At 38.9% G+C, this 24888-nt stretch overlaps 1 protein-coding gene across 8 annotated transcripts in view; it reads right to left on the bottom strand.

Annotated features, from left to right (window-relative positions):
• The window catches only part of slc12a7b (solute carrier family 12 member 7b), a 58009-nt gene that overhangs the window by 16568 nt on the left and 16553 nt on the right, over positions 1–24888 (bottom strand). For 7 of the 8 annotated variants that reach the window (XM_086160199.1, XM_086160202.1, XM_086160198.1 and 4 more), the window contains exons 2-8: positions 7668–7762; positions 7041–7172; positions 6231–6377; positions 1857–1911; positions 1361–1491; positions 984–1225; positions 17–228 (exon numbers count right to left, since the gene is read on the bottom strand). In XM_086160199.1, the coding sequence (XP_086016325.1) occupies positions 17–228; positions 984–1225; positions 1361–1491; positions 1857–1911; positions 6231–6377; positions 7041–7172; positions 7668–7762 (1014 nt within the window). Of the gene's footprint in view, positions 1–16; positions 229–983; positions 1226–1360; positions 1492–1856; positions 1912–6230; positions 6378–7040; positions 7173–7667; positions 7763–17297; positions 17437–24888 lie in introns of those variants that run through there. The other variant, XM_086160203.1, reaches the window with a different exon arrangement.

Here is a 24888-nt window from a genome sequence, read left to right as displayed (position 1 = left end):
AATTCACTGTTCCTACCAGAAATGACTCCACTCTTCAGGCCAGGGATGCCCTGCACACTGGTCACATTGTTGTTTGTGAAATATTCGTTGCAGGTGGCATTAAGTTCGGGTCCGTCACAGAACAGCTGCCACAGTTGGGTGGTCACAGTCTCGTTGTTTATCGAATCCACCTTAAGACACTTGTCGAAGTTGTGGTTCTGTAGAGTGCGGTTCCCTAACATACAAACACTGCGGAGAAGAGCACAATAAATCCTCCCTGAGAGTACGAGTGTGAGTAAGTGTGTGTGTGTGTGTGTGTGTGTGTGTGTGTGTGTGTGTGTGTGTGCGTGTGTGTGCGTGCGTGTGAGAATGAGTTAACGCTTTCTAGTGTAAAGTGTTCTATAAGATGAGACCAGTTACTTCTAAGGCTCATTAATGCTGCATTCAAAAGTTATCAAATGTCACTGCTCTTACATGTCCAATTCGTGTTTTATGTTGCCAGCTCACTCACTAGGGAGCAGTAGAGAGTTCACTTCCAAGTTCAAAGTTCCGCATTCATTTCGTTTCAGACAATAATGATCGTGATCATGTTTGCTATTGTCTGAAACTATCATGATTGTGATTATAAGAATTCTAAGAAAGAGACACGGATGCATTGCGGCATGGGGATGTCAAATTTTTTCCCTGGCTATATCAATGCAATGTTGTTATCTTCTTGTTCTCTATTCCTTTCGCTAGTTACACTGCCCCCATGACTTCCGGTAGTACTGCCCTGCTTGTTGCATTTGTCTAAACATCCGCAACCTCCCGAAAGGTACATGGAAATGCGCATGAAATGAGCCCAGAGGGACTGACAAAAGGTTCTGTCAGAATGTGTTTTTAACATTGAGCAAATGAGCCAATCATATTGAATCTGTCTAAATGGGTGATTATTGCAACTACTCAAAATGCGAAAGTGTCCTTGATCAGGTAAGAATATTGAGGTGAATGAACACTGGACTCACGGAAAGTCTGGAGGCTCAAAGATGGTCTTGATAACTCCAGCGTAGATGGCAAGGATGGATAGAATGACACAGGCAAGGAAAACGAGAGCAAGTTTGTTGACGTATTTGACGCCGACAAAGACAACAACTGCCATGAGGGCGAGGCAACACGTGCCGTAGACACGCATGTTATTCAGGAGGGCAGCCACCTCATCCTCTTTTGTTTCTGCCACAAAGATGGCTGCCTTAGGCACGATGTAGGTCTGAGTGGGGCGACACAAAACATGATTATAAGTTAGAAGTATAAGCTGATTATAAGTTATAAGTTGGTGGAGTGGGCCTTGTCTTGTCATAGGAAACAGGAGGATAGCAGTCTCACAGAAGAAATGCTAACTCACCAGCAAAATCTCTATGGTACCCAGAATGTACATGGAACCAGCAAATGTTGTGCCAAGGTAGAAGCACAGACCCACGGCTCCACCAAACTCTGGTCCAAGAGATCTTGAAATCATGTAATATGACCCTCCAGCTGTGGGAAAACAAAGAGTGAGATTTACAAGGACAAGAAACTACAGTTTTGTCTTTGATGGAGCAAAGGAAGCTTGTGGCCTATGGCTGATGTTATGCATAAATCAATAAACTCATGAAAAAAAAATGGGAAAGTTTCAGAAAACAGGAGTATGAGAATACCTCATTTGAGTGAGAATTTACACTTATTTGCCAAAAAGGGTCTTAAATATAGTAATGAATGTCAAATACATGTCAATACGATGTCAATACAAAAATACTGCCAAACAACCAAAAAACTGCAGATAACAAATAGCGCCAAAATCAGCAACAAACATATTACTGAAAAATAATTTGTGAAAAAGGGTGTCTTATGAAGCACCTTACCTGGCACAACACCATTTGTAGCAATTGCACTCATGGATATAGCCGTCAGCATGGTCTGTGGAGGAACAGACAAATCCTCATTCATGCCTATGTTACGATTGTGTAATACTGTGAATTTTAATTTTCTCGGCTATTTGGGTGGATAGCATGGATGTTTGAAATGCTTCTTAAGGGCTTTTGCTCTTAATCTTTTGGATAATAAGTAGAAGCTTTTCTGTGAAAATGATCATTCCTGCCAAGGATACATTGGCTCAGCCAGTTAACAGCTTCCAAAGAAGGATACAGTTAAGAGATGGGAAGAGGGACAGTAGATAATAAGAACAATGACTGCAATAAAAGAAGACATGGAAGTTTTGGCTCAAGTGCTGACAGAAAGAGGGAGTGGTGGTGACACGAAAGTGAAAGAATAGAGATATGGACGCATAGGGTGAATCGAAGGGGGAGAAGGAAGTGGGGACAGGATGAGAAAATCCTTCACTATCTTAGACGAGGAATAATCTCGAGCTCTTTGCTGGGTGTCCGGTTTTAAAGTGGCCGACAAGCTGGAGGAAAGCCAATTAGCTGGTAATTTTACCTCCACTTCAACAGAAATCCAAAGCAGCTTGTAGCTTGAACTCGACCACTCATGACAAATAGATTCAATGCAAGGAGAGTCTGAGTGCATCCAAAGATGCCAAGGCAATCCAGTGAGGAATAAACCAGGTGTGCTATTATTATAACAGCACAACAAGACCCAAAACAATACAAACAGGATAAGCCAACCTCAGCAAGATTATTAACAAATGAGAAATAACAGAAAATGAAAGAAAAGCTTCAATCAATACTTGAATTTTATTTTGAAAGGATATGAAATGTTTCCTTTTTTTTAAGATATTGAATATTTTGAAGACAAATACAAATCATAAGATGCAGGGTTATATTAGATTTAATCAGACAAAGGTATGAATGGAATGACTGCAGTCAAGTTATGAAAATTGTCTTTTTTTTTGAGAAAGGCGAATGTATTCTTATTCTCTCGTCTTATACTGTGATATCAAATTTCTGAGGAGCCTGGCTGACCTATAGCCATCTCAGTGTGGTGCGGTGCTATCTTCTGGAAAAAGGCATCTGTACCAGGCCCTGCTCTCCAGAACACCAGCAAAACCATGGCTGCAGTTGCCCAATGTAATTGGAAAAAAAAAACAGCTTTAATCCAAACGATCTGTCAGAAGAGTAGGCAGACAAAATCTTACTCCTTTACTTCTCATAATGAGGGTTAGAAAGCTAGAGCAAATTCTAATCTAATTTGTTACAATTTGTGAAAATACGCAGATTTAGCATTTCTCCAACCATTTTCTCAATAACAACATCATCATATTTGATAGCCATTCAAAATTTAAACTTCATATTTAGTAATAACTCTATTAATCTTGATATAGATAATAGATCACTGATATTTTATCTTGAAGCAATGTATACGCTTAAGTTTCGATATTTGATTTATTTACTGACCATTTGATAAGGATACCCTGTATTTGAACCTCTCAATATGAAAGCAGCATCCTTTTAAAAGTGCTTTTATGACATTCTCATTATGTGAGGGACATCTTTGTGTAGTCAGGCAACCATTATCTTTCTACTGGAACTGAAATTTACAGAGATAAAACTAGGAGCTCAAAGACAAAACAGGAAAATAAACACAAAAATGATATTACTTATCAAATCAGCTCTTTCATGTTTCACAGCAAATACAGCACTGGCCAATAATTATTAGTTTGCTTGAGTGCTTGCAAGCCACTATGCATAAGAGCAACATCAATAAAAATGGTGTCTTTTTTACTTCATGAGCAACAAAACTGTTGTATGACTGTGTTATATGTTATGACTGTGTTTGTATCTGAATATAATAATTAACCGTTCATAACGTACTGTTGTTCAGTATTTAGCAGATGACAGGAATTTTATGTTATTGCTGAGCTGTGCTTGAGAAGGGACCATTTTCACATTCACAAACGGTGTACAGAATTAGAATTAGATTTGGAATAAACTTTATTTATCCCTGAGGGTCAATTTGGGGCCACAGGGGTAGCAACGTCAAATTATGATTATCAAAAGTATAATAAAGTATAATAAAGAGTCAACGGGGGGCGCAGGACCCTGAGGCTCAATCATAATGCACAAGGGATCTATGGGTGAAAGAAATGTTTGAAAATAATGATTTAAATATTCTAATAATTAGTTAATTGATGCACTGCTTTTAAAGGTTCGCTATGGATCCAAGAGAGACCTCTTAAAAAGAACTGTGTAAACCTGGGGGCCACCTGGGGGCCTAGATACTGATCAAATAACCATTATATTGCCTTTTGATCCAACATTTGTTAACAACAGGAATCTATGTTGGGAAAATGGCATTTTAATGTATACATGAAAAAGCACGGTATATTAATTCACTGCTGTGTTCAGCTGCTATTGCAAAGTACGGGAATCAATCACAAATGCTGCTGAAACCAACAGATGTTTTAGATCACTATTTCTTTTAAACTGTGACATAACTTTGGCTTACACTCAAGCCAGATGAAACAAGTTCTTTAGCTGCCCTACGGAGGCATTTTCCTTTTCCCTTAGTTCTTCTTTTATGTAATTTCAATACTACACGAGATACACTCGTCCATGGGACCAAAAAAATGATAGAAGATTGCAGGTCTGAGGTTCTGTGGACATTTCATGAATCCAACAGGATTCATGGGGGATGTTTTGTGAAAAAAATACAAAAAATTATGCACTTTTACCTAGCTGTTTAGGAGCACAGAACTCAAAAGGAAAAACTCATTAGCTAAAAAAGGAATATCACGGTGATGCTATGTACTTTTACAAACCTAAGAGTGGTTAAGAGTGGTTCCGAATACATCTCTGGGGTTATCCGCATGTTTTTCAATTATCATATGCATATCTATTTTCAGTAGTCCAAACTTTTTTTTAATTTTTGCTAAGCCTTCAGTTATTTGTTTAAAAAATATTCAGGCAACAGCCCCCATTTTTTTGTATCAGGTAATCAGCTCAAGTATTAAAGACGCAGAAAAGTAGTGAATCATGAATAATGAAGCACTAAATAATTAAATATGAAAACTAATTCCTGTGAACTGGTTTGACCTGACTCAAGCGTGACCTTTTCAAAGTGCTATTGGCTGAATTGCTATAAATTACCCTTGCAAAATTTGTAAATATTGCTGGTGGCAAACCTGAGTAGATTGCAAAAAGCATGTTCTTGGAGCATGTTGACAATCTGGGACCTTGACTGCCAAGTCAAACAGGAGCAAGGAGCATTCACCTGTTTGCCTAAGCTTAGCTCTCTTCTTACGTAACCGGAGCAATGTGGCAACTTCTCCTATACTTACTAATAACTAATTACTTTGCAGTATTGGAGTAGGGGTCTTGGGTTTTTAAACAGCAATATATTTGTGATTAAATCTGAAACATATATATATATACTGCATATAAGTCTGAGTGATAATAGAAAGATCAGCATTTTCCATCAAGGTTCCTTCCGCCTAGAACTCTCTTGGATTTAGTTAATGCCACTAGTGATGGTGTGCCATTAGAGTCCTCCATTATTAAGTGAAAAATCATTCAACTGAAATTGTACCCTAGTTTTTCTAAGTACTTTCCCTGATTGAGTTGAGGTAATCCATTGTCTGCTGTGGGGTTGGCAAATATAGACACTGTGTGGGTGTGTATGTTGCCATCTTTCTGACACTTTGCAGATGAAGGGATTACATGTCAAGCTGCCAGGTACCATTAGAAGATAGCTCTATAAGGGAAATGGAGAGTCACTGAGGCTAAATATAGCAAGGATCAGTCGCCAACTGTGAGTCAACTTGCCGGTCATTCATTACTACTGCTAATCCAACATTTGTATAGGGCAGCAGCTGTAGCATCTTGGCCCAACAGCATCAAAACATGCCAGGAAACATTCAATCTAGTTACATTTAGTTTCTTACATAACCTTGCACATGACTTCTTTGATGACTTAAGTTCTAAATCCTTTCATAATGGACAAAAACTGTTTGAATTCAGCTTCTACTACCCTACTAATTGCACTTAGCCCCCCCCCCCCAATAAAAAAATAAATAAACAAAAAAAAAAATGGAATGAATGTATGTATGTATATGGTTCTGAGATGGCTATTTGGTCGAGTGGTCACTTCTGACCTCCGACTACTGGTACTTTGGATCTTCGGTGACTGAATTGCTCTTTTTGTAAGTCGTTTTGGATAAAGTGTCTGCCAAATGACTGTAATGTAATGTGCTGTAAATTAAGTAATAACAAAGACAATTACACCAGCCGCATTTCATGTAAAAGAAAGAATAACAGTCGCAGAGGTGATGAGATACTCACACATGAGCAGCACAAGCCAACGATAGCCAGGGACTCTAAGATGCCAGCGGTGCCGACAATCCATGTAAGGCGCAGGAACAGGATGACCCCCAGAATGTTCTGAAGGCAGGGGAGGTACACACCCATGAAGGTTCCCATCTGAGGGCTCTGAGTGAAGATGGAGCATAACGAGGGTTTAAAGTGGGTTTGTTGTAAGCATCAATTTAATGATAAACAAAGTTCTGCAAGGTTATGGAATTACTTTTGTAACTTTAGAAGAAATGTTTTGAGCTCCTGATATTAATTAGTATGATGAAATCAGACTAGAGTATATTGTGACCCCGTAATGAAGTCAGTATGTTCTAAAGGTTTTTAAATCATGGAACGTGTTCGTATTTCATTCGTCATGAACATGAATTTGCACCCGACTTTATCCAGACAGCACTGACTGTTCTAGAACCAAAGTTTGTAAAAATGGAATTTTAAAGAGGAAGTGATGATGTATATCAACACTGACCATTGTGGTTAACATAAAACATAAAACAGATTTATGTTTAATTCCAGTGTTGGTTGTACATGTAATAAAATGTAAATTGCAAAACATGTGGACATGTCGTGGCACACAGAATCTCTAAAAACCAATGTGATTGACAGATACCCTAGAAACTCAATATTTTAAAATATTACGGAAGGCAAACAATAGGGTACTAGAACTTGTTACATAATAAAAATTGAGCAGGTTCACAGCTACACGGTGCCAGTCTGTTCTTGTTGTTGATGTCATAACCTAAAAGCACAGAGGTATTGCAAGAAAGTGAGGCTCTATTGTACCTTGACCGCTTTCTTCTTTGCGCCCTCATCATCATCAGCCTCCTCGTGCTCCTGGGCCCCCTGGGTGAGATTGGTGTAGTTGGCCAATTTATTGAGGAGCGATGACACCATGGGGTTGCTGTCCATTTCCTCCTGCAATGATAAACAAAAGGATTTAACACTCAAGGTCAACAATTTTTCAACTTTTTCATATTTGAAAGGATTTGTTTAATTCCATGTGGCAAGAATTTCATCATTGTCTACAATAGGTCACTGAAGCAGTGAAAACTTGGGATTTCCTTTTCATGGCCTAAAGCAGGTCCCAAATTTAAGTTCTGCGAATAGTACAACCTCCATCCCTAAAAGTGTCAGCAAATCTGTATGCACAATTATTTATTTTTCATAGCATTTGCAACAACTTTCAGAGAATTTCTTGCAGATTTTAAGGGGAAACTATAGTGCAAACCTGTCACTATTTCAATCCAATATCATATGAATTTCATGTTACAAATTATCAGCTATGTTTGGGGATCTCTGGCTTATTTGCTAAATATTAATGTACCATTTTGCAGTCAAGCATATGATTACTGATTAGAATAAACAAGCAAATAGACATTTTTCGAGAGGATTCACATGATAGTCGATTACCTCAAAAAGTGCCATGTTGGTGCCATCATAACTGTTGCCTTTGTCGTTGTCGGTGTTGTTGATAAAAGGACTGTTTTCCTTTGGGACACCATCACCTTTGGAAAAATAAAATAAATGTTTATCTATATTAGTGTATGTAGAATGCTTCATTAAATTAACAATATAACGTTTTGTCCAACAGCAGTTTCCCTCTCCCCGAAACAAATGACGAAAACGGTGACACCCTTTGTTGGTGCTGATGTTTAGCAGTAAACTGGGGTTAGCTTTTAATCCTCCTTTTCCTTTGGCAATTCAGAGTTAGCCTTGAGTAGATGACAGCAGAAATATTAACTATGTCTTTTATAGATGGTGGTGGTGGGGTGCTTTTTGAGTTGAAGTGAGGCCCAAAGTGAAGATGGCACAATACTAATGACCACTGAGCTATCAAAATTCATCTTCTTTTACTTTGGGCCTTCCATACTGGGGATCACCTCCCCTCACCTAACTGTATTCTCTTCATCCTTTTCTCCAATACCAACTATCTTCATGTGCTCTTTCATCACATCCATAAATCTTCTCACTCTGGCCTTTCTGATTTTATTTCCTGAACATACAACATATGCTTATGCTGTTTCTCTGATGGACTCATTCATGATCTTGTAGATTCTCCTCTCTCCCAAAGAGAACCTCAACATCTTCATCTCTGCTACTTCCAGGTCTGCTTTCTGTCTTTTCCTAAGTGCCACTGTCTCTAAACACATAGCCTTGCTGGTCTTGCTGCTATCTTGTACGCCTTTCTTTCAGTTTGGCAGATACTCTTATCACACCTGACACTTTTCTCCAACCGTTCCAACCTGCTTGCACACATTTCTTCACCCCTTTTCACTCTCTATGTTGCACCAGACTGTTGGCTTTGAGTCATTAAAATCCTCCACCCTCTTTATTTCTGCTTCCCAGTGTTGAAGCAGGCAACTATTCTCAAAGAAATCATGCATGGTCCAAAGAAAACTTGGATATGTGAAGTAAAATATCATGCCCTGTCTCTGAAGGACATTAAACAGAACTAAATAACTTATTTTGTACAAGTAGGCTCACTTACTTCTTTCAAGCAAGTATTGACAGAACTCTTCAATATGGAGAAGTAAAAAAACATAGCAGAGACAAATCTGATTCCTCTTACTGTATATAATGCATTATTGTGGTTTTCATCCAGACACAAAACACTTCCCAGAAATGAAAGAAATAATAAATAAAAAAAATATCTTGCTTTTGACAATTCTTTGCTTGAGCCGAACATTCCTGCTTCAATTCCTGGTTCCTCCTAGTGTGTCGAATAAGACACTGAACCCCTAATTGCTCTCCTGCCGTTGGTGGATGGCAGTGTACTGCTCATGGTCAATCCATGATGGGTTAATTGTAGAGAACGAATTTCCCCATGGATATTAATAAAGGATAAATGATTATAACATTTTACATTTTGATCGTTTTCTAGCAAAACATTCAAATTTTTAAAAAGTAAAGTAATGGGAAAATGTAGTACGGAAACGTAAAATAGTCACTAGAAGATTTAAACCAATATGTAAGAGGATAAAGAAATTACCAAAAACATCAACCCCTCCAAACACACATACTATCAGCTACAAATACCATGATATTGTTTTTCCCTTTTCTTTTTTAAATGTATCACCCAGACCTAAACCACTCCATTAGTGCATACTCACCCTTTCGGTCATGCTAACACTAACTTTGAACACAGACATGAACACATTGCTGTTTCCACATCTACGCCTGTCTCACACAGCAAGGTTTCCTTCGTTGGGGAGACTTTTCTAGGACCAAACTGTGAATCCCATTGTTGCCAGCACCCTGAAAGCCGGATTGGTTAAAGAACAGACAGCTTCGAGTGTTTGAGCTAAAGTAGCAACTTATTTATTTTCCTTAAGATACATTTGGAATTTCTCATTCTAACATTCCGAATGTCCCCAAAAATCTGAACCCCCTAGTTTTAGGTGTGGCTCTCTAATAATCGGGAGATGAAGATGAGGAATGAATGATAAATGAAAGTTGAGCTCGAGTTCGAGTCAGCCATGCCACAACTGTGAGCCTTTGAGAAATAAACAATGACAATCAGTACTTTGCTGTGCTTTCTCTATAAAAACAAAAAAAAAAAAAAGAACAAAAGGTTCAAAAGGAAAATAAAGGAAACCCTCAAGATCCATACGACACAGTTTTTTTTTCCCTTAAATCCACAACATTCGCTTTCTCAAAGCGGAAAATACTAGTTTTGTTATTATAAAGTTATTACAGTCATAGCATTAAGAGCAGACATTCTGGAAGGTACATTGGCTGGATTGCTTACAGCTTAGAAACAAAAGTCTGCTGCTCTGTCAACATTACATATAGCCATTAACTTTGACATAAAAAAAAATACTAAATAAATAAATGAGGAAATCACACTTTAATTTTTTTGGGCTGAGATATCAATACAGAAGAAGTGCTCCTAGAAGTATTATCCATTGCCAAAATTGTGAAAGATATGACTGATCAAAACTGTGCTGAATCAAACATCGATGTCTGTTAATACTGCGGCCACCTGGGCACCTGCCTATATATAGGGTGCCTATATATAGATAAAAATAAAAAATGTATAAATATATGTATACATATCGTGACTATATAAAAGATACCAAATTAATATTTCTAGATAAATGCAATGTTTTAATAACAAAGGACTTACATATTATAAAACAAAAACAAGGCCCCTTCCAACCACAGCTCTTTTGACTTCATTCATCAGGTGAGCTGCCGGGCCCACACTGGCTTCAGTGAGGATTTCAAGGGTAACTTTTACTGCTTGATCCAGCTGCAGGGGAATAAGAGGCTTGCAGTATGGCTTAGCCTGCTGGTAATCACAGAGAAAGTCACTATGTCCTTGTACTGTGAAGGCGTTCAAAAAATGAAACAAAACAAAACAAAAAAAAAACAGTGACTGTGGATCAGCAGACCATATTAGGTCTGGGAACAGAGTTTCATTAAGCTGGGATAAAAGTGAATGAATTCAGGATAGTGGCAGTTCTGATTGTATTGCAGATGTAGCTTTAAAAGGTGGGCCAACATCATACCAAAAACCGCAGGCAGTTCCTCTCTGATGGCTAGCAGGAGGCTAAAATTGTCAGAGCTGTATCCAAATTGGTTGGGATGTCTGCATTTGGGATGAATATGTTTGTATAGTAGTTTCACCACACAGCAACCTGTGGATTAATTATCTTTTAAAGTACGACCATCTAAAAATATCAAAGCTTTTAACCGAGACAAAAGAATGTAATTACAATAATGCAACACGCCTACAAAAATGTTGACTCATTTGCACCCCCCATTTCCTCATTATACACAACCACTGGTGCATTCATAGACAAGCATTCCCTGAAAATTACCTAAAAGTATATTTATGCAACGGAAAATTGGGTCTAATGACCCTTCTCGAGCACCTGATACACAAAACAACCAGTAACAATAAACAATGAGGGACAAAGTGGAAACAAAAATTTGGGAGTGAAATTACTGAAATGCAGTCTGTCAACCAAATTTAAGGAAATGGTGGCCTTTACAGCTGCTGCCTACCAGTGTTACCAACTTGCATGTCAGTTCACCATCTGGCAGCCAATGATAGCTGGAGTCTTATATTTTTTTGAGAAAGAAACTCAAAAGTGACCTGTGGCACCCACTCACCACCAGCTGCACTTGTAAATCACCCTATAACCTTTTCGTTAGCACAATATCAACACAAATATGATGGAGGAAAAAGTTAATGGTAATTGTGTGTCTGCATCACTTTGTTAACATGTAACTGCGGTGCTTTGGTGTGCTGTACTGAAAGGTCCCAAGAGACATGGTCCAGATTCATTTGCCATAGCAATGAGAAGACACTGGCTTCCTTAACACGTAAGCCTCCATGCATATGACACGTTACCAATGACGATTGGTACATTAACCAAGACTGCCACACTTAAATCAAAGCATGAATGACCCACATTGGTTTGCACGATCTCAGCTACATGTTATACAGTGTATGCTACAACACAATTTTTGAAAAGGAGCTTTTTGATTTGTTGGTTGGTAGAGCATGCTGGAATGTAAATGAAAATCATGCTACTAATCCTCCTTACTTAAAAACTAACTCAGTGGTGTTGACTATGTGCAGATTGTGATCTGAAAGACTGGTCTATGAGAAAAATGCCTATCCAGATTTCATGAATCATATCACTCAAGAACTAAAAACTAAACCCTTTGATCAACTTTGGTGTGCTGTAACTAACAATCAAAAGTTATATGTTAATGACGTTAACCCATCGTCTCAATTAATGTAAGCTTGGAACAAGATGTCAGAAAATAGATAGAAAAATAGCAATTCCTTTTGTTACGTTCCTAGGGGTCGTTGTGTGTTTAAGGTGTTTTCTTGTGTGGTACTGTTATCTCTATATATTGCCGGTAGTTCCGAGTAGCTGAGAGTGTTTTGGTAATTGGTTGCAGTCCCCTATTGGTGCTGGCCAGGATGCTGGCCCTTTAATACTGTCTGTGACGTCATTCCTGAAAAATCGGCAGAGATCTGGGGAGAGATACATTCTAGGAGTCAAGGACTTTACACCTTCTATTGTGATTTTTGCACATCATAAACACACACTATATTTCTGTAACTCGTGTCTGCATACTTTTGTTCACTGCCTTTTGTTTGGTCTCACAGCCCTAGACAGGGACCTAACAAAATATTAGTGGTTATTAGTTTGTCACATCCAGTTATCCATACAGCACAACATCAGTGAAATTTGACCACTGCATTTAACCCAATACGGATGAACCATGGGCAGAGGGCAGCAACTTAGCAGCACAAGAGAAGCAGTTTGGGGTTCAGTGTCATGCTCAAGAACACTTAAGTCATCCGGGAGGAGCGCATGAATTAAACCGGTAATGTTTGGTTCCAAGGACAACCTCTCTGACCCCCTGCGCTAATTTACTTCAATTGGAATGTAAATTGTTGTTAAACCTAGCGTGACACAATTCAGATTTTTTTTTTCAATGATCTGTCCATTTGCATGACCTACATATTTGGGCGCAGATCATTAAAAACCCCATTAATGCAGCAGAAAAAATGTCATTAAAAACCAAAACCAATAGATGGAGCCCTGTTAGAATTTTGTCTGTAAATCCGCAACTCAGGACCTGATCATTTCATATTAGATCACATGCGAAATGTGTTTGGTAATGCAGTTCATAAATAGAGTAAAACAAATAAACAAACCAAACCAAATAAAAAAGATGCACAATTCATACATCTCAATGAGGAACAACATTGATGCAGTTCAAATTATATTATCTGTATGTATGTAGACAAAGTTGTTTGGCTTGATCCAATTCATGACAGCATTTCAACAACAATAATCAAAAGAAAAAAGGGCTTTTAATCCAACTGAACTGTTGACAAAGACATTTAGGAATATTCCTTTCAGGAGTGAAGCTGATGAGCAATACGTTAGCGCAGTGGTTAGTGCTTCACAAAGGTTTTCTACGGTTTCCTCCCACATTCCAAAAATATTGGAAAAAATTGGGAAAATTGCCCCGAATTAGTGAGTGAGCGAATGGCCCTGCAATTGGGTGTACAGGGTGTACCCCACCTCACCCAATGAAAACTGGGATAGGCTCCAGCATCCCACATGACCCTGAGTATAGGATAGGCGGCAGAAGATGGATGGATGGAGTGCAGCTGATGTTAAATACAATCGAGAAAGTTAACAGTGACGGTTGGGTAAAAATACAGGTTTAAATCAACACTCCCATTGCCAAATAAGTGAAGGGAACTGGTTGTCCGATGGTTAAGAGCCAGCTGGGTCTAAACTCTGCCCTGCAGATCTTTATTGGCCTGTTACAGAAGTAAATAAGTATCTCCCTAAATTCCCATTTGGATGAAAGTACAAATGAAATGCATTAAAATAATCAAGCCATGCTTGAGAGTACCTTCAGTTTTTTGCAATCATAAATTGATGACAGCAGAGTTTATATGCCACTTGTTTTTAATCTAACAATAAATTGTTAAATGAATGCAGGCCTGTTTAATGAGAAAAGCTTTGCATATGTGCAGAGCTTTTGTGTGTGTGTGTGTGTGTGTGTATGTGTGTGTGTGTGTGTGTTTGTACATGTTCCATTTCTGCAGACGGTGAGGTAAGTATCACAGGGCATTTATATGCCCCCTGAATTACAATACTGTCTGAGGACTTGCTAAACTCACACAATGTCTGACTGCCAAGGTTCACAGACTGCAGGAGCATGAGGGCTGGGAAGGTAGGACCATACTTCCTTTGAACAACAAACATGGAAAAACAATAAGAACAATTTCATCCGCTGCTTGGATGGTGATAAGCAGGAAACCTCAACTCTAGCCTTAAACTTGGAGGTACACCTTAAAAAGTCCCAAGAAATAGGGAAACTGTAGCTAATTGAGCCTTCATATGAAAATTGAGGGCTACTTATTTTTCCTCTGCTCTTCTTCGGTCCAATCTACTTGACTGAAGCTTGTTCATTACCATTATAAGTGGTTAAATATTGTCCAAGATGCATAACAACAACCCATTATTGCATGCCCTATGGGGACTTTTCCATTCTGCAGTCTGTGACAAGGCAGCTAGAAGTTTCACACTGTTTAAGCTGCTAATTTAGAGTTAAACAGCATTTTGCCCATATTGTCGGATAATGACATGTTTTTGTCAGGAAATAAAAGTTTACACTTCTATTTCTATTTCTTCTCCTTGTGCATAATTCTAACAATATTAAAGGAGCTAAACACAACTTGTTTCATATAACATCATCTTTTCACTGTCACATGACAAATTCAATGGAGGCTTAATTAAGAATAGGTAATATGAAGAAATTCTTGCTTCTTGTTGTAACACCGGTAAGAAACAGAGCTCAAATGACTCATTTTCTTATGTTACATTAATTCCATCATGTTTTTGACAGAAATCATCAAGAAAGTAAAACCAGTAAAGAAGCTACTTCTTGTTTTTCACTATTATAATTAATCTAAAATATATCTTTATAGACCTTTATAGAGCCATAATTATGTGCTGTGACCTTATAAACTTTTTTATCGTTATCATTGTTACTTTCTCATTGTCCCACTGCTTATCAGGGGCTGGGTCACTGTGGCAGCAGATCAAGTAGACCAGGCCAGGCATCTGGCCCAAGCACTCAAACTCCTCCTGGGGGGCCCCAAGGAATTCCTAAACCAGGTGAGAGGAGCAATCCCTGCCATGTGTTCTTTGGGTCAACCACAGGGCTTCAGAACGGGTGGACATTTACCAAGAGGTGCCCAAGACGCTCCTTATCAGACGCTCGATCACCTTGACTGACTCCTTCCGACGCAAAGGAACAGCAGCTGTACTGCGAGCTCCCCCGGATGTCTGCGCTCCTCACCCTGTCCCTGAGGCTAAGCCCAGCCAGCCTACTGAGAAAATTCATTACAGCTGGTCGTATCAGTGACCTTGGATAAAAGCTTTGCTTTACTGCTCATCTCCTTATTCACCACAATTCCCCTGATGCAGCCTGCATCACACCAGAAGCTGAGCTGATCTACTTTACCCAAACGTAGGCCCCTGATATGGGTCTCCCAAGGTAAAGTGGTCCCAGGTAAGTGACAAAGACAAGAATGATTTACAAGGATCCTCTTGGAGCCAGACTTGATAGGGTAGCTCAACACCAAATGTCTTGTAGGCTGGTCCTTGACCCACAAGGCTGGGAAGGGCATGTCCCAAATGAAGAACATGAGCTATCAGCCAGAGGGTTCACCATCCACAGGGAGAAACATCAGGCCAAGTGCAGTGAATCCAAGGCAATCAGAAGCGGAGAGAAATGGAGAGCTTAGTGTGTTGACTCTTAGACTGGTTTGATAATTTTGTTTACCTTTACACAATAAATACTTATTTTAAACTGAAGAAGTGAAGTGTGATTGTAAATAAAAAAAAAATGTTCCTATTGTAACTCACATTCTAACTCTTATGGTCATATCAGTATCCTAAACCAAAATTCTGGTAATCCCCAGGAAAACATACAGATAAAAAGTTGATTGATGTATTCAGTGCAGACAGAATAAATAAATATACATTTAAATGAATATAACAAGCTAAAATAAACCCTCTCCCACATCTAAAAGTTAGTCCCCATCCAAAAGATGTTTTTCTGAAAAATAATTATGAGTTTCTTTCCCTTCAACTGCAACACCCTTTTTATCATCTAACCTGAAAAAGGACAAGTGTCATGTATAGAAGGCTTAATTGTGAGTTTTGGCCATTAATTATTTGCAATTCAACAATTCAGTGTCCAGGTCTTACAAATTCCTGGAAAAAAAAACATATTAGCAGAGCAATCATATTCCACTTCTTTGATTTGGTCTGCAGCCAAACTCCAGGCTGTCAACTCAAAATATAATCTCAGACCTGTTGGTCAACTGCAACATCTGGGGCTTAAAGAGCATTCTTTTATATCACAGCCAGTCAGTCAAGTTACATAAGAGAGTGGGATTCCCTGACCCCGCCAAAGCACATTGCATTAAGGCCGGTTATTAATGAAGACAGCTGTCATTGGGGTTGAATTGTGTGTGTATGGTGTGTTTTTCTTACGTTCTTTTTTCACCTCAACCCAACCTCAGCTGTAAACAGAACATGGTGAATGAAAAACTGAGATTCTTGCTTTTCTCGCTCATGACCACAATGCTAACCCAATGCTGGGCAAATTAGCCAATAAAGATGCTTGGACTTAAGTCAGAATTCATCAAATCAATGCCAACTGATCGGCACAGGTCCACTACCGCGTACAGGGACATTGAGGATATGCAAATGGACAGGTCAGATCCCCTGGTCACTGTGGTAATAAATGACCATGCATCCTATTTATAACCGCTAAGCTGCACACTGTGACGATGCTGTAAGCTGCCTAACCCTGCCAGAGTTAGCTCATGGCTCACTGTACAAAGACAAGAAGGGCACAAGAATGACGGAGAGGTTTGAGATGTAATTTTCCAACACTGAGTCCCAAGTTGATTTCAAAATGCTTAATGCCAGATGAATATTATAAACCCCCATAAAAGAAAAATGAATGAATTTGATAATATAAGGCAGAAAATAAATCAACTGCATTTACAACACGGTTTAGATGTATGGTAAAATCAGTGTTTTTGTTTTCTGTTCCCATAATCAGAAAGATTTATCAACTAAGCTGGCAAAAGGTCTTTCCCCATCACATCTGATTCCATGCAATCCCAACAACACAGGTATCGCAAAAACGTACTATTGGTACACAAAACATTAATGCCTTCCTTTAAAGTCTGATCTATCTCGGATGTGCAATGAGAACCAAATAGCCCAGATATTGTTTTGTCAACACAGCCATAATAGCTGAAAACAATTTCCCAAGCATGGAATCATTGAAATACATCTCATCTCATCTCATGATATGAGTGTCTAATAAAAGGGGCACGGGAAGACAGAATATAGAGTAAAGACACATTACCCGATTTGTTCGAGAAGAGTGGTGTTGAGTAATGGTTACTTAATATGTGTTGCACTGGAACTAAAAACAAACAGCAGAAACAGAAAAAAAGCTTACCCTTTCGACGAGCGCTTCCCCTTTGCTCCATCTTTAGGAGCGGGGTTAAAAGCTGGCTGTGGAAGGGGGTCCTGATAGTAAACCCTGGTGATCTCCAGCAATTGCTTTCCAAAGTAAAAAGAGATTTCTAGTGAGGTGCAGAAGTCAGGAATGCTGCCTTCGCTGTGTGGATAATGTGAGGATCAGCTATTTCTGTGACTGTCAGTGTGTGTTTGTGTGTGTACGTGTGTGGATGTGTGCATGTGTGTATGCCTGTCCATGCGTCTCTATGTGTGTGTCAAGTGGCCACTGATGACAATGTCAACGACATCAGCCATGCATCACAAAGCACCCCTACCCTCCCACTGAGACCGGCATGCGCATGCACACAAAATCACACGCGCACGCTTCCTTCAGTCTCACTGAGCCTGTGATCCCTGCCTCAGATACATTGACATTTGAACCTGTGCGTGTCTGTGTGTGCACGCCTATGTGTGCCGCTGCAGAAAGTGGGAGGAGCAAAGAAAGCGAGGGAACAGAGGCAAAAGGAAAGCCAATGTGCAGATGGAGAGGTGAGGCAGGTAGATGAGCGATCCAAACCAAAAATGTCCTTTTTTTTTTTTTTTTTTTCTTTGTGTCAAAAAGATAGCATCAATGTTTACTTAAACTGCTGCAACGGCAAAGGATACAGCTATCATTCAAAGTCAAAACTCTCCAGTATGTCATGAGGAATCAATAGCCATTTACTGTTTACAAGCACAGGTGCTCCCTGGGTGAGCAGTTTCATTTCCTACCTGACCTCCTAACTGACCTTCAGTGTGCCGCAGGTAGAGATGCACAATCACTCAGCAAATTACAGTGAAAACACACTGAGTAGAACACAGCTAATTGTGTGTGTTTGCAACCACTAAAATTTTGTAAACTTTCAAATTTGGTATACTTTACCAATGGTTTAATTTCCTCATTCAGGAAGGATAGCTATACCTATGCAAACAAGATCAGGATATATTTGTAATCACTTATTGAAAATATTGACTTGTCACCTAAATGTTGCAGACCACCTGCTAAATAATAAAGCATCTAATCCACAAATTAACCATAACCAGAATGCAAGATCCTCAATTTACTGAATACAACAAATGTAATTCTACTATCAATCTGATCTTTAAGAGACAGTTTCGAATATTTTGAGGAATTATAATATAGTTATATATAGTTGATTGGCACACTGAAGTTTCTGCTGAAAAAAAAACTAACAAATCAAAATTGAGATTTTTGTTTCATAAATGACCCATAGAACCATCCATAAAAACATAAAAATCACTTATTTTTACATAAAAAAAGGGAAAATTTGAACAGATATAAATTTGAGACAGCCAAGAGTGTTAAGGCAAAGTGAGCTCCCTCTGAACCTTTGCACTGATTCTTTGATGACCCCAGTCCTCTGGTGTATGACCCACCTTTGTCTTAGCTGGCCATTAATCTGTCTGTCAAAGAGCATGTGAAGTGCGCACAAATCACTTAACCAGATTAGGCTAATCCTGAACTTTTTATAAGACACACAGAGACTCTGGGGTAGAGGAAGTTATGGCTTCAAACCAACACACACACACACACACACACATTGTGCCTCACTTTTCATAGCAGCTTTAAGGCCGCAGGCTTCCCATCATTCGGGTGAGGGTACTGATCAGGCGTGCTGAAGAGAGATACACTGAGACACAGCCCCAGGTGTATCTGTGAAAGAATTATGATAAATGCGACCAAAGTTATCACTCACTGGGAAAAGAAAACAATTACACAATTGCCTCAAATTATGGTTGTTATTTGTAATGATTCAATAAAACCAAACAGAATGGATACGGTAATGAGAATCTGCATGTTGCAATGCCTGACAAGGCCTCAGCAGCCCGAGTGAAGATAAACTGAACATCTGCTGAAGGCATCATTAAACTGACAGATGTGTTAAGGCACAGCTTTGAGAGGGGCTATCAAATCTCAGAGTAAGCAGGATTTAGTACTATCAGGGTCCAGTTGGTTTGATGTCAGATGGCTGCTGGTACTTTGTGTATGTGTGTGTGTGTCTGCGTGTTGCACTTAATGATATCCTGAGCCTTTAAATCCTTCAGGTAAACAACACTGTCTGTTACGCAACAGCCAGCGAGAGCAGGAGGGATAGGACAGAGGACAGAAATGACTCTAACTGCCTTCTAATGTCCATTTAGGGTTTAGTTTGCATCAAAGGTATAATATCATGGATGCAAATGACAACATACCATATTTCTCTGGATGTGTTGAAGAACCCAGTCAGAATCAGTGTCCGACGACCATGTATAAAATGCCTCTAGTCAATGAAAATCTAATTGACAAAACTAAGAGGAGTCATAAGAGCAAAAATATGCTTAAAAGCAAGATATGTATGTTTCAATATATTTTCAAAGCTTGCCTTTCAAAGAAAGAGTCATGAGCAGTAATTACGGGTCTCTGTCTTTTTCTTCTTAGGTTCTTATGTAGACATTTTCTTCTTTTCTACAGTCACCAGGGTGGTGATAACAGAAATGTTGTGCTCTACCGTCACTGATTTCACATTATGATACAGATATACCAAGCCACAGAGGCATCTTTCACTGGGATTTTTATGATTCTGCTAGATCTATTACATGATCAATAATCAACTCCATAAACGAAACACAGGCCCCAGCATTCTCCATGACCCCGAGTAGGATAAGCGGTAGACAATGTACAGATGGATGCATAAACAAAATCAATGAGAAGTGTTATCTGTGCTATTTCTTTTATTTAAAAAAAGGGTTAAAATGTTGTTATTAACCGAGTAGGCTCCTGAGAAGAACATTTTCTAATTTTCCAGTTGAAGACGTATATTGCACTGTTGTCTAAATCCATCCATTATATACCACTTTTCCCTGCCCTGAGGGTCATGGGTGTGATGGAGCCAATCGCAGCTGTCATTGGGAAGCGGCAGAGTAAACATATAGAGACAGACAACAATTCACTCTCTGATTCACACATCTGGGCAATTTTTTCACTTTATTTCAATTAACCTCCTGCATATTTTTGGACTGTAGGAAGAAACCCATGCAGACATGGGGAGAACATGTAGACTCAACGCAGAAAGGCCCCTGTGAGAATCAAACCAGAGTCTCTCATGCTGTGAGGCAGATGTGTAACCACTGCACAACCATGCCATCCGTTGACCAGACAACCAATAGAATTTCCTAATCATGGTAATGTCTGTGATTTAAAACCATGATGATCACACATCGGTGAGTCATCAATATGGTAATAAAACCTTTTTTAGATATGCTAAAAAATGTGACATTATGGCACTTTAAAGAGATGTCTGAACAGCATACTTGAAAGTCTATAAAGTTATATAAACACAATATTACACATGTTTTTGAAGTTTGGCACAGTACTAGGAACACTACCCCTCTAAAAAGCACAGATATTTTATCAATTTAGGAAAACAGGATTTTAATCAGTTAGGTATAACATTGAGGAAAAAAAGTGAAATCCCATAATATTACATTCCATGTATGCTTTGGATGATAGCCAGCATCCTAATCATGACCACTGATGGCTTAAAACTAACAATATAATACATTTTTACCTGATAAGTAAATGAATATAGGCTTTTTTATTGCACTCAGGAAGATGTCAGACACACACACACACACACACACACACACACACACACACACACACACACACACACACACACACACAGTCACAAACAGATGTAGGTCCACTCTTATCCAGATGGTGTCACTCTCTCAGCTTGAGAAAAACTACAATACTTTTTCATTACAATGTTTCTAGTAGCTGTTGCATTACTTGATCAGCTGTAGCAGGTCTTGTCCTATAGGTCCTGAAACAAAGTTCAACATTATTTTCTATGAAAATTTGTGTCTGAACTGGATTATATTCTTGACTGAAAGAGAAAACACTTTGTATGTTATTTGTTTGGGGGGGCTTATCAGACATCCCAGCGAGCTGGTGGAAGTTGATTCATGGTCAGGAAATAGGAAGCAACTGTGAGACAAGGCTAAATAGTTTGACCGACTGGTAATTCCAACTAATATTTTTTGACCAAAGAGCAAATGGCTTGATGATGGAATAGTTTTTAGGTTTTACTGCAGATGATGTTTAGACAGCAGCAGTTGGGTGATGGTAATTTAATATGACACAATGTGAGCAAGTTTTTGTTATTTTGGGTTAAACAAAAAAAAAATACACAAGCTCTCAAAAATTCTTAGCACATGTTGAAATGGCATGTTCCATAGCTCGGGTTTCCCCAACCTCAAATGCCTGGCAAAGTCTCAGGAAAACTCCTCTTGGTTTAACAAGCTCTCATGACTATCAATGTATTGGAGTTTTCTTGTCACGAAATTAAGTAGCTCACTGTGAATTACCTAATTTCCTCAAAGCTATGTCCTTTAGAAATAGTCTTGTACATTATCAGTATCCATCCGCTATTACAGGAATACAACAGGACAGCTTAAGTGGCACTAATATATGGCTTGTATAGCTTTTTTTAGTTGTGTCTTTATACAGTATGCACACGCATACATGCGTTCACACAAAAGAGTGTGGAGCAGGCTGCTAATAAATTATATGGGAAGAGGAAGTCTGAGGAAACCGGTTTCCTGTCAGTGATTTTTTTGTTTTTTTTGTTTTATTGGTTAATATTCCTTCCAGGCTACTAAGTCCACCTGGGCAGTGGCAACCATCTGGTGTTCAACAAATAATTAAATAAATAAATCAAGGCATCTCTGTTCTTCAGTAACTACCCTACCCAGGTCAGAAAATCAGCGTTCACGGAATATTCACTCCCGAGGGATGATACAGATAGAGAAAACAAACGTTCTTGTAGTTTTTCCTCTCAAAAAAAAAAAAATGGATGATGCAACAACCACATAGCACAATCCTTTCAAACAGTAAAGAAAAAAAAAAACACCTGTTCACATGAGCGGAGGTTCTCACAATACTTCTTTGCTCTGTTTTGTCTGGCCCATTATTTGATACTGTATACATTTAAGTCAGTACTACATATTTGAATTAAATGGTTTGTGTCAACAGCACAAACAAGAAAAATACAAAACTACATATATAAAATCTTCAAATTAATTAAATATAGAAAGCAGGTTTGTTGTTTTTTTCCCCTAGTTGTATGGTTGCTCTATGTTTTCAAGCAGACCCAGAGAGATGCTCTTGCTCAGTTGCTCTGTATCTTACACTGAATGTGCTGTGCTAAGCTGTATGTTTGAACAAGCTGAGTAATGAAAAGTTAACACATTTGACAATTAAACTAGATAGCAGGGAAAAAAAATGATTACACACTATCATCAAAAAATGGGCTGAGGTTTCCACATTAACATCAAATTAGATAGTGAATTAGTTGCAAGTGATAGAAATATAGGATCGAAACTTTGTAACTTGCCTCTTGTTTATGTCGGGGGGGGGGGGGGGGTGCAGTGTGAAAGGCATAAACTGACTTGAAAATAACACGATAAAGACAAGCACAATGAAGAAATTTGTAGATCCAGACACAAAAGAGAGACAAACAGAATAGAAAGACCAGGGTAGCTATCAGATTTAAACAGAAGCAGACCTGCCTTTGGAAATAAACAGGAAACAGATGCTGAGAACGAAGGAACTTGCTATGATCACCTGGTTACAACAGTGAAATAATGTTCTTTGCCAGGTAAAATTATTGAGAATACTCGAATGAATTGATAAAGAAGTGGACCGTAACCAACCAGTTTGCAACATCTGGAGCTAAACATTCAAAATCATCCTCTGGTATTGTTCAGTCTTTTGGAGGAGTGTAAAACCTCCCTTCTGCCCTCAGTCCTTAGTGGCAATTAATCTGTGGCCAAAACACAAACATGGAATAAAAAGGGGCCCAAAACCTGGACATGTTCACATGTAAAGCTCTATACATTAAGTCTGCACTGGAGTTCCACAGAGCCAACATCAGTTCCCTCCCACCGAATTTTCTGAACATTTTGTCCACTCACTCACAGATGTTCTGATAACCCCTTTCAACAGCACAGTCTTCATCGGGAGGAGCAAGGAACCTCTAGCTGGTCTTATTGCACAAAATAAAAGGAGTCTCAAAGAATCGGCTTAAAGTCTCAAAGCAAATTACAATCCGGTGAATTCTTCATTATACTGGGTCTATATCACTTCACATTCCGTGCTGGAATGTCAAGACTTCTTTGAAGCACGTTCGTCTAACTGTACAGAAAGAGTTTAGAAGAGATGGCATTCTCTAGTACAGTTCTTTTACATACATTCTCACACCAGTAGTTCTGTTCAAAACCCTGAAAAGAACTTCCCTAGCAAGAGGCAAGTCAAGGTCTGATGCGTGAAAATAATTTCCATAATAATTGATATACAGATGAAACAAGATCAAACACCGCCAAACTTACCTAAATATTACAATATAAAAATGGATCACTACAAACAGTTTACATCACCTTTGCACGAGCAATTCGCTAAGAACTAGCCTTTTTTTATTGAACTAAATTTGACATGTATATTCAATTTAAACTCCTATTAATGGATTAATGGCATATTTGAGTAGGTATAGATACTATAAACGTGTGTAGAGACATAACAGTAAACAGGAGAGGGAGAACAAGACAAAGAAGGAACTCATTAAATGAGATATGGTGTCCATTACATTACAGAATGGAGGAGGGGCTCCAGCTCCCACCAGCCAGCCAACAGGAAGGGAGCCAGCAGGATAATCAATAACAGTTACTGGCTATTTGACATTGGATAACCCTGCAGAACATGGTCCTCAGAAAACAACAATTAGGATACATTAGATCCACCCTCCTGAAAGCAATGACACAGGTCTAAAGAAATGAACACCGGAATGCACTGTAGATGAGCTAAAGCCTTTTACTGTAATACTTATACTGATTTTATCGTTTATTTTTAATTTGAAATTTCTCCATTGTGGGATGATTTCTCGGCGTATTGTATAATATTCTATCCGAATTATACAACCAGATACAGTGCAAATAAAGCAGTATTTCGTCCTGCTGCTGACAAATCTGGTTTAAAAACTTCATTCTGCCTCTTGGGATCTGATAAACACCCTTTACATGGGAAGAAAAATACAGGGAAAAGAAAAATAGCTTAGGCTGAAAGAAGCTAGGCTACTATGCCCTGCCCTGCATGACTATTGCAATGAAATGCCGCACTCCCTCCCACACGGTCTGAAAAAAAATCATGCCCAGCATGTCGCCGTAATTGCAGGTTAGCAGACGAATTTAAATAGCGGGATCCTATTTACCACTACATGAGGTGCTATAAAAGCGGCAACATTACTGATGGGCTGGGAAAATGGTTAGAGAGAAGTTTGTTATGCGTGTACTCCGTGACCTCTCCATGGATCCCTGTAGATAGGTTGATATCAGCAGGCAAAGGAAGAATGTTTTGTTCTAGCACCAAATCTTCACCGTGTAGTTTTTGTGTTTTTGCAAGGTTACGGGTGGTCAGAAATACTGTATTTGAACTCGCAGGGCAAAGTTAAGTCACCTCTTATCGTTGGAGGGCAACTGAAATAGTTTTTATA

Source organism: Fistularia commersonii, chromosome 15 (genome assembly GCF_037954325.1).
Source record: "Fistularia commersonii isolate RoL2024-O1a breed Wild chromosome 15, RoL_Fcom_v1.0, whole genome shotgun sequence".
NCBI lineage: Eukaryota > Metazoa > Chordata > Actinopteri > Syngnathiformes > Fistulariidae > Fistularia > Fistularia commersonii.
Note: the sequence above shows the minus strand (reverse complement) of the source record. Positions and strands in the feature narration are given on the sequence as shown.